Source organism: Populus alba, chromosome 1 (genome assembly GCF_005239225.2).
Source record: "Populus alba chromosome 1, ASM523922v2, whole genome shotgun sequence".
Classification (NCBI taxonomy): domain Eukaryota; kingdom Viridiplantae; phylum Streptophyta; class Magnoliopsida; order Malpighiales; family Salicaceae; genus Populus; species Populus alba.
In genome coordinates, this window is record NC_133284.1 from 49,625,039 (window position 1) to 49,636,389 (window position 11,351).

At 33.1% G+C, this 11,351-nt stretch overlaps 1 protein-coding gene across 1 annotated transcript; it reads left to right on the forward strand.

The window, feature by feature from the left end:
• Positions 1-6,179: 6,179 nt before the first annotated feature.
• Positions 6,180-8,063, forward strand: LOC118036678 (probable glutathione S-transferase). The gene is made up of 2 exons (XM_035042463.2): positions 6,180-6,624; positions 7,488-8,063. Exons 1-2 carry the CDS (start codon positions 6,307-6,309, stop codon positions 7,830-7,832), a joined length of 663 nt encoding a protein of 220 aa, XP_034898354.1. The 5' UTR covers positions 6,180-6,306; the 3' UTR covers positions 7,833-8,063.
• The last annotated feature ends 3,288 nt before the right edge of the window (positions 8,064-11,351 follow it).

The following is an 11,351-nucleotide window of genomic DNA, read 5'->3' on the forward strand; positions in this document are numbered from 1 at the left end:
AGGGCACTTTGTTGTGCCTGAAAATGTTGACTGAGGATGTGGTTTTTCTCTTTGTGACGTTTGCCTTCAAGTAAAAAAGACGGTCTTCGTTGCCCATTGGTTCTTGATAAATGTAGATATTTCTCATCTTAAATTTACAAAAAAAAAAATCATTTTAATTTAAAAATTTAAGGTATTGATTATGATTTTAAAAATTATTTATTCTACTTTTTAATATTTTTTAAGTTTAAAACTTATAAAAATTTACAACTATTTTGTATTTTATTTTATTAACTTAATATTTGATAAAATTAGTGTAGTTGGATTTAATTTGTTGAGAAATATCTTAATTTTAAATTTTAAATTATTGGATGAGAGGTATTGCATAACTGGTTATCAATAATTTAATAAAATGATTATTAATATATTTAATTAAATACTTTCATAGATTTTTTAATTTATATTTTGAATTTTTTTTATGTGCGAAAACACACATTGAAGGCCATGATTTTTGTTTTTTTTGTTTTTTTTTTTTTATAAAAAATTACAACATGTAACAGAACTAGTTTAAATAAATGGTGCACTTATCTAAAACGTTTTGAACTTGAAGCTCTATAAAGGTACGGTAGATTAAGGGAAATAAATAGTCTTCTTTCAAATTCAATTTGATTGATGGGAAAACATTTTCTATCAAAAAATCCTCTTTATATTTTGGCAATCTAACCTTCTTTTCTTCCAACCAATTTCGCAAGTTATCATCAAAAGATAAAGGGAAAAAAGAGCCTAGGCTGAAAAACTTTGCATGGTAAGTCAACATATTAGGAGTCTATATATAGACATATACAAGCTCAACATAATATATCACCAAAATAAGTTCAAAACGTTATTGAAATATATAATGAAAAGCTAAATTTATATTTCATGTACATCACTTGCTAGTTCAGAAAATATTTATACTTTCAAAGCTTTAAAATAGTGGTTGTAAGCTTTAAAATAATGGTTGTTGCACTCTTATGGACACCTATATATATATATATATATATATATATATATATATATATATATATATTATCTCTTCTTCCCTCCTTTTGGTTATGATTTTTCAAGGTATTTATAGAGTTTTTTTTGATAAATTCAATCAAAGATTGATCATGATCAATGCTTGGCTCTCTAATCGAAATAGGAAGGGTTTTATGAACCTTTACAACTAGGTTTTTTGTGACAATAATAAACTTGTAATTAAATGGATTAACATACTTACATTAATGTTTTTTTAGCATCTTCCATGTTCTATTTGCATTTAACCTATACTTATCAATGAAAACATTATTAATGATATTATCATTGCCATTAGCGTCATTCTTTATGGAATCATTATCAACATAATTATCATTAAAAAAAACATCATAAATTGATAAAGAATATTAATCTGCTTCTACCTCATAATAAATAAGATCACCAAAATCTTCATAAAAAGTCAAACAATCACTAGGACTATTCTAGAAAAGAAAGAATGATTGTCCACAATTCAAAGTTTGAATTTTGTAGTGCATTTCCAGCAACTCGTATAGTGTGTTATAGCTAGAAAAGTTTGCCTAGATTTTTCCATTTAGGTTAGTTAAGAATGCTATAAATAACCATGCAACCCCTATATATGTAAATACCTTTATATAGAAATAGTTATTATATGTAGTACATTCCATCATTGTACTGTATACAACTCTAAAGGTATAAATACAAAGGGATGGTAGCTCTTATTGACAATCTTCACAATTATACAAAAGACTATCTCTTAATAGATCTTAACTTGGTATCACAGCAACAAATCGTCCAACAACCTTCTCCCTTGCATCCGGCCGGTTCTCTTCCTCCTACATCTGTTATAACTAGCAGCCTTATTTCATCTATCTGCAACCAATCGAGTGACCCTGCTGCTGCCATCATCTTTGTCATAACCCATTTTTGGGCTCTTTCCAATTCATTTCTTTGAGAGAAAAAAGAGTAAAGCATGACGCAATGCCATTTTAAATAACAATGTGCATGTTCTTCTTCCCTGCGAATGCAGAGACAGGGGAGAAAAAGATTTTTGAAATGTTCTTTTTCCCACTCTCTCTCTCTCTCCACCCTATTTGCCCAAGAAACCCAACATAACTCATACCCACACAACCATGCCCTGCAACCATTATGGAAGAAACATGAGACAAAGACCCATGCCCTGCACTTGAATAGGGTATGGTGACCCTCTCCCTCGACATTCTATAAATACAAGGGAACATTACAGGACAGAGGAGGGGTATTTTTTAGAGAAGGAGAAGAATAAACAAAAATAGACGAGGAAGAAGAAGAAAAAAAAAAAAAACAGAGGCTAGTGCCTCTGCACGAGGAAGAAAAAAAACTCCCGCAAACACTGCCCTCTACTGCAATAACCACCGCAAATCATCGTCAGCTTCCTCTTCTCCGCCACCAGCATCATCGTGAGCGTTAGCAAGTCAGCCTTTTGAAACAAAAGAAAAGGAGGAGAAAAAAAGGCTTGCGCCTCTACACGGGGAAGCTGAAGTAGACAGAGAGGAGGAAAAGAGGAAACAAAAGAGAAAGGAGGAAGAACCACCGACTGTTGTCCGCATAGCCACCACCAGCTGCCACCTTCCTCCCTGTCGTCGATAACAACACCTATATTATGAGAAATATAAGAAGAAGAAAAAACAGAGACAGACAGAGGAAGCCACACAGAAACAAAGAAAGAATGAGAACCACTGTTTGGAACCATCGGCCGCCGTGCCATTTTTCCTTTTAATCATCAACAACAGCAGCCACTGCAGGTCAGCTTGAGTAAGGAGGAAGAACGAAAAAGTACATAAGGTAGAGGTGCCTCTACACTGTGAAGAAGGAGAAAAAAACGGCAGTAAACACTGGTTGCAGAGACAACAACACAACCATCCCGCCACCAGCATCTTTGCCTAGGACCACCGCTATACCACCACCACAGCACCGCCAAAGATAGCAGCCATCGTAGGTCAGCTTCCTTCTTCTTCTTCACCCTGGTCTCCACTATTCACATAGCATGTGAACAGTGGATAGCCACTATTCATGGTTGGGCCAATTCTGGGCCAGGCCGCATAACTGGCCCGACCCACGTCAAAATAGTTGGGCCGGAAAAAATCCAAAAAAAACATTTTAGAAAATTTGTGATTTCTCCGTGTATTTTTTTTATTGAATTTTGCTTAATATTGGTTTGTGTTTTTTATATCGTAAAGATACAAATCTGGTATTAAAATACCTGGTTTTTGTCAAAACATTAGAAACTTAAAAAAATATATTTATTTTCATGCATACGACCAAGTCTCTTAAGGAAAAAATCATATTATATTTTCATACAACAAAAATCCAAAAATATATATTCGCATGCATTTTGGTTTTAATAACTAGTTTATTAAAGTCACGAGAACTAGGCCAATATTTCAAAAATTTCAAAAAAATTATTTTGTTTCTTTTAGTATCTGAGGTTACGACCTTATACGTAAGACATATTTTGGATATTAAATTCTTTCATTGACATTTGAATGGTTAGGTTTAACCCGATAAGATAAGAATCTCTTTACCGAGGAGGACTTTTCTTGAACCGTTGACAAACTAACAATAAAAAAACATAACAAGACCTTAGTTTTTGTTAGACAATTAAACAATACAGCTTACCTTAGGTAGGGCGTATTTGGGGTGTTAATACCTTTCCTTTATGCAATCAGTCTTCGTGCCTGATCTCTTAAGATCAATTAAGGTTTCTAGTGACCAAAATACCAGGTGGCGACTCCCATTTCATTTTCCACTGATAAAAGACAAGAATTCTTTGTCTCCTCACATTTACTAGATATATAAATATACCTCAGAGGGGTGGACGATCACCACGATATCGCACACGTGCGGCAATTTTCATCTGTTATATTTTAGCAGCCTTCTTTCTCTTATCTTCATCCTATATTCATCTTCCTCTTATGGACAATCAAGAACTTCAACACTCTGCTACTGCTGCATCAACACTTCAATCTTCTTTCTCCCTTGTGGCGCCATCAACCACCTATGGTGCGTCCACTTCTGCTACTACCATTATACCTCTTCCTAACACACAACAAGTAATTTCTTTAAAGCTCTCCAACACCAATTTTTTTTATATTGGAGGATGCAGATGAAACCGTTTCTTTTGGGCTAAGGCATGTACCTCTTTGTTGATGGCAAATCACAATGTCCTCCTACTCATCTTGCATTTGCTGCGACATCTTTACCCTCTGTCAATCCTGCATATTTGTCATGGAAGCAACAAGATCACTTAATCATAAATGCCCTCTTATCCTCTCTCTTGGTGGAAGTTCTGTATTTGGTTGTGGCCTATAAAACCTCCCATAATATTTAGAGAATGCTGGAAACAACTCTTACCTCTCCTTTCAATTCAAGAATCATACAATTTCATAGTTCATTCCAAGATTTACGCTAAAATGATGATTCTACCAGCATCTACTTGCAGAAGGCAAATGCCCTCTTTGTTGAACTTGCTGAGGCTGGAAAACCAATCTCTTTGGCAGAATTCAACTTATATGTGTTTGTGTTTCAAGGGTTACGTAGTGACTTTAATGATCTTGTCACCATCTTGTCTACTAAGACTGATCCTATCTCCTACACTGATCTTCATTGCAGTCTTCTTAAACATGAATTTCTCTATAAAGCTGCTCTTCAACCTGCCATAACAACTCATCTATTACCAACTCCAACACAGCAACCAACTACGTTCTTTGTGCAGCATCACTTTAGTTTCAGTACTGACAGACGGGGTCGTTTTCGTGGTTGGAGACATAACAATCACAACAACTCTTATCATGGAAATCATGACAATGGCTCAGCTGAATACTTCAGCACTCACAATTATACCTCAAGTCAACAATTTGGACAATAGGGACATCGATTCTCCTCTGGTTCTCCCTCTCGGATAGCAAGAAAATTTGGGCAGCAAGGTAACCATTTTCGTGGGTATAATTGCAATGTAAAATGTTAGTTGTGTTATGAATATGGGCATACTGCCCAACAATGTTTTTAGTTGGCTACTTATGCTCTCCAAGCCAATGCCAATCTCGCATTTAATAATGCCCTTATAACTACTCCTGTTACTTAGTTTCATGATATATGTGCAAATCATCATGTAACGTTGGATTTTGCCAGTACGAGGAGTTTAGAACCTTACCTTGGTAATGATCATCTGCATGTGGGTGATGGTCAAGGCCTTGTTATTTGGAATATTGCTCACTCTAAAATTCATTCATCGAAACACACATTTACTTTATCTAATATTTTACATGTTCCTGACATTAAAAAACCTCTGCTATCTGTTCAAAAGTTTTGTCTTGAGAATAATGTCTTCTTTGAATTTCATTTCTTTCTATTTTATGTCAAGGACCACATGACAAAGGAAGTGCTTCTTTTCGGTCGGAGTAGAGATGGTCTATATGTTTTGTCCCAATCGTCTGCAACGTCGTTGCCTCAGGTTTTCTCATCTTTATGTCTTTTTACTTTCACTGATGTCTGGCATCGTCGACTTAAGCATCCCAGTCCATGCATTCTGCATTTTTTAGTGAAAAATAAAAAGGTGTCATATACGTCAAATCAATTTAATTTTAATTATCCTGTGTGCCATCTGGGCAAGTCGTCTCGTCTTACTCTAAAAACTACAGGTCATCAAACTCGAGCTCCTCTTGACTTGATTTTTAGTCATGTTTGGGGTCCCTTCCTTGTGTTGTCATCTAATAGTTTTTGCTATTTTGGTATCTTTGTGGATGCTCATACAAAGTTAACCATATTTTGCTGGGATTTTACTCTCGATCTTTTATCTTACCCAAACTAGTCCAACAATCAAATATCAAATTAACTTGTTAGACCCATATAGATCTAATAACTATAAAAATAAGTACATTCAAGTCTTTTGGTACCCTCAAACCAAATAATTAAATAACAATTTCTGGATCTTGATATCGTGCTGCATCATGCGTGCACGTGCCACAAAGCTAAACATCATCGATTTCGTACAAAGACCTGGGATACTGTGTATATTATAGAAGGAGAAGGGAACAAAACGACAAGGAAAGAGGCTCGTGAGAGCATGAGGTACTTGATGACGTAATTTGCTAGAATGTCATGAAATAAATAAGACGACTAGGAAACCCACCACACTAACTCCCTTCAGCCTTTTCTTACAACAAATACTAGCGTTTCCACTCTGTCAGACCTCAGCCTTCAGAGTCCAAGAAGCGTAGCGATACTTCAAGCATCTTCTTTTTCACTTCAAGAATGGCTGGTGATCAAGTAACCCTGTTGGATTTCTGGTCAAGTCCATTTGGTATGAGAGTGAGAATAGCATTGGCTGTAAAGGGTGTAAAGTATGAGTCCAGTGAACAAGATTTGTGGAACAAAGGTGCTTTATATTTTCAAATGAATCCTGTTCACAAGAAAATCCCAGTTCTTGTCCATGATGGGAAACCTATTTGTGAGTCACTTATCATTGTTCAATATATTGATGAGGTGTGGAAGGAGAAGGCTCCTTTGTTGTCTTCTGATCCCTACCAGAGAGCTCAATCTAGGTTCTGGGCAGATTTTGTTGATAAGAAGGTATGGTGTTTTTTTGTTCGTCTTTTGTGTTTTCTATTATTGTTTGGTTTTGAGCCATGACCTGATTAAACCCACATTGCAATTTGATTTTTGATGAACTATATTTTCATTCCTGTGAGTTCATGAGAGTTAAAGTAGATGTTTCTGTATAAGGATCACCAAATAGATTGGATCTTATTGCTTTAAGACGCACCAAGAAAACTTTAAGAAATGACATATTTAATGCATTAAAGACAAGATTATGGACAAGATTGGTGCGCATTTCTTGATTAAAAAAAACCATTTGTGCGCGCAAGTCCGGATACTCATGTTAAAAAATAAATAAAGAATGTTATCACCATCTTTGAATTTATACTGCTTTGAATTTCTAACCTCTCTAACGATGAATGGCTTTGCCTTCGTCTTTAGACAGAAATGAAGTACATAGTGATTCCATCTTTGACTTTTGTGATTCCAAAAATTCTATGTGTGGTGAATTTTTTTTAAAAGGAAATTGTTTGTCTAAGTTTTAGAAAATAATATAGCATAAAAAAAATTAGAAAAAAAATATAGTTCAATATAATCATGTTTTTAAATATTAATTTTATACAATTATTATTGGAAATAATGATTGTTTAGTTAAAAGATAAAATATATTAATAAAATTTTGGGGTTAATTTTTTGTATTTATAAATTAATTTGCATGAGATATATATATTGATTTTTAACTAAATAACCGTTATTTCTAATAATAATAAAAAAAAAAACACAGTTTTTTTAAACTGTTCTATTTCCATTGGATGTATTTGCCAAAACTTTTACCTAATTATGTGTGGTAACCATTATACTAATTTGTTATGCAATGTTGTGATATGAACCTTCAGTTATATGAGCTTGGGAAGAAGATATGTACAACAAAAGGAGAAGATCAGGAGGCAGCAAAGAAGGATTTCATTGAGAGCCTCAAGCTTTTGGAAGGAGAGCTTGGAGACAAGCCTTACTTTGGGGGCAAGACCCTCGGCTACGTTGATGTAGCACTACTTCCGTTCTATTGCTGGTTTTATGCCTATGAAACCATCGGCAACTTCAATATAGAGGCTGATTGTCCAAAGCTGATTGCTTACTGTAAGAGGTGCTTGGAGAAAGAGAGTGTATCCAAGTCCCTTAAAGATCCACAGAAAGTCTTTGATTTCGTTGTGATGCTGAGGAAGAAGTTGGGGCTTGAGTAGTGTTCATCCATAGGCAAGGAGGTGCTATTTCGTGTTAATAAGATGTGCCTATGTTGTGTGTGATTTATGTAAAGCGGGCACTTAGTTGTGCCTGTAATATGTTTATATTCTGAGGTACTTTATTGTGCCTGACATAGTATGTGGTTTTTCTCTTTGTAATGTTTGCCTTCAAGTATAAATAGGCTTATGTACTTTATTGCACCTCTTTGTTCAACTCGTCTATGCCATGCAGTCAATAAGACAACTCTGCAAAACCGGCCATACTAACTCACATCAGCCCTTTCTTACTATAAACACTCGCATGTCCACAATGACAAACCACAGCCTTTTTAGTCCAAGAAAACAAAGAAGCGTTACTTTACTTCAAGCATCTTCTTTTTCACTTCAAGAATGGCTGGTGATCAAGTAACCCTGTTGAATTTCTGGGCAAGTTCATTTGGTATGAGAGTGAGAATAGCATTGGCTGAAAAGGGTGTAAAATACGAGTACAGCGAACAAGATTTGAGGAACAAAAGTGCTTTAGTTCTTCAAATGAATCCTGTTCACAAGAAAATCCCAGTTCTTGTCCATAATGGGAAACCTGTTTGTGAGTCACTTATCATTGTTCAGTACATTGATGAGGCTGGAAGGACAAGGCTCCTTTGTTCCCTTCTGATCCTAACCAGGGAGCTCAGTCCAGGTTCAATATAGAGGCTAACGATTTCTTATGGTTAATTGTTGTATACTATTGAATAACCATGATTAAAAGATATCACAAAATAGGATGTGCTCGTATGGAATGAGATGAAAAGGTTCGCCCTTGAAAAAGAAACATTCAAAAATTGATGATTAAAGATATATAAAGACAAATTACAAAATTAACTCGTTAACTAGCAATGATAAAATTGTATAGGCAAGTTGAAGATTATCTTGTTGATTGGCAAAGATAAAGAAAAGAAGTCTGGAAGATTATAAGAAGAGTAACTATTAATTCATAGTTAAATCCAAGAACCTATTTTCAGAGGCATGAGTAGATAAAGTAACTTCTTAATTAGAATAATTATCATAAGGATTTTGGTAATTCTGTTTATGATGAGGTAAATGTGGATTGATATTTTTTATCAATTTATGCTATTTATTTTAATGATAATTATGTTAATAATGATAGTATAAATAATGATAATAATGATGTCATTAATAGTGTTCTCAGTGACAACTTAAGTATTCTAAGTTATAAGTTAAAAGTTGAGTGCAAATAAAACATCAAAGATACTTAACAAAATAAAATTATTAATTAAAGTTATGTTAATCAGTTTGATTACATATTTACTATTATCATAAAAGTAATTTTGTTGGTTATATGGATATAGCACATGTTGATAAAGGAAGTTTGAGATTTGTAATTAATTACTCTAAATTGTTAGTTGATTTTTTTATGTAGAATTTAACATGAAGGAACTAGAGTTTGTATTTAAAATTGTTATACAATTGAAGCGAAGAGAGAAAAGGAATTGAAGAATATTGATTTGATATTTACAAGATCAAGACAAGAATAATTTAAATTCAAGGGTTGATTTTTTTTTTTTAACATAGAAAAACTGATGCATGAGGTTTTTAAAGAAAATTAATTTTCCTTAGTTATTTATATTATTTTTTCTAATTATTTTAGAAAATTAAATATTATGTTTAACAATTCTATTTTTTCTAGTTTGTTTAGGATTTTTATTGTTTTTTTTTAGTTTATTTAGATTGATTTTCAGATTTATTTAAGGAGTTATAGACCTCTTGGAAAAACATGTTATTTAATGTGGTAAATTAATGAGAAATAAAATTTTAAATTAAGAATTATTCTATTTGATAGTATTATATTGTTTGTATTTGTTGTCTTTCTTATAAATTATTTTTTTCTAAATCAACAAGCTATTTACTAATGACTCAACAAATGATTGAACTAATAGAGTTGGATGGAAGGATATAATAATCCTTAACAAAATTATAAGTTAAATAGGCAAAACCTATAATTTTTTTTTGTACAAAGACAAAAACGTTAAAAATGGTAAGAGTATAGTATAGTGACAAACCTTGTCATTTATCCACAAAAACTAATGCACACAGCCTCCAATCTTGATTAAATGGCTTCTGGGTTGCTATTGCTGAATTTCTTTTTCTTCGGGCTGGATATGGTTGTAGCCTTTAGGATGTGGTTAGGTTAGGTGTTGCATATAAATCTTTGTACTTACAGAATTTATGGACTTGGTCCCTTCAGTGAATAAAAAATTTCCCATTATGTCAAAAAAAAAAAAAAATACAAAGAAAGAGAAAAAACTTAAATAACTTAAATAATAATAATAATAATTTTAGAGTATTAGTTATTAAGTTTAATAACTTAAATTCTCACCCACACTGTATTTTAAGTAAACAAACTGTCAAAAAACATTTAAACTCAATAAATTAAACTATTAGATAAAATTTCAAGATATAATTTATATTATTTTCTAACATATTCTTTAAAGCGAAAATCCTTTAAGCTCAGGGTTTTTTTTTTTTTATAATCAAGGGATATTCACCAATAGAAAACCTCAATATTGTCACCATCGATGATATATTTTTGGATACTTAAAGGTGACTACCCACCAATATAAAAAAAATATCATCACTTAAGCCCAAAATCTTATCTTTAATACAATATTTTTATTTAAGGTTGTTGGACCCAACCAATTAGGTAATCCTTGTACAGAAACATCCCTGTATAACCTTATTTCTATGAAACGAAAGAACAACATCCCTTCTATAACCTTATTTATATGAAATTAGATGTTTACCTGATAAGCCATCATTGTATTTTTAGATTCTGGACTGATAGAGTTGGTACCTTCAATCAAATTAATATGGAGCTACAAACTTCTAAATGGAGAAAGAATGAATCCAAATAAAAGGTGTACATCTCCTCTACCAAGTTCAAGTGGTCTCCGATAATGTTTACATCGGAGTTTTTCTAGCGAAGGCTTGAAAGCGGTCAACCCAATTAGCCTTGACTAAGATACATATTTGTGTAAAACTACCTAATCTTTTTGTGTGTTCATACTTAAAAAATCCAAGAGGGTTCCTATTAAGAGCCATGAATCTTTTGTCTGAGATAATAAGATGAGAAATGCATAGCTTTGTCTAAAAACAAGAGAAAACCATATAGGAAAAACCAGCATCCCTAAAAACCATTGAAGGACAAAGGTTTCAGCAATTAACATTGGTCTATAGCTCTCTCATTTTGATTAAAGGACTAAGATTTGATCAATCTTTGAGGGAATTCAACAAAACAACCTAGAAAAACCCTATAAATACCCCTATAAATCAAAGAAAAAAAATGAGGGAGAATAGAGAAAAACATGAGGATATATTCTATAAAGAGACCCTAGTATAAAGGTTTAAATAAGGTCTAGCAAGCTTTGGAAAGAAAAGAAAGTGAAAGGGAAAAAAGAAAGGAAAAAAAAAGGGAAGTAGCAGCCTATAGGCAGTAAGATTGGAGAAGGTATAACCATGTGA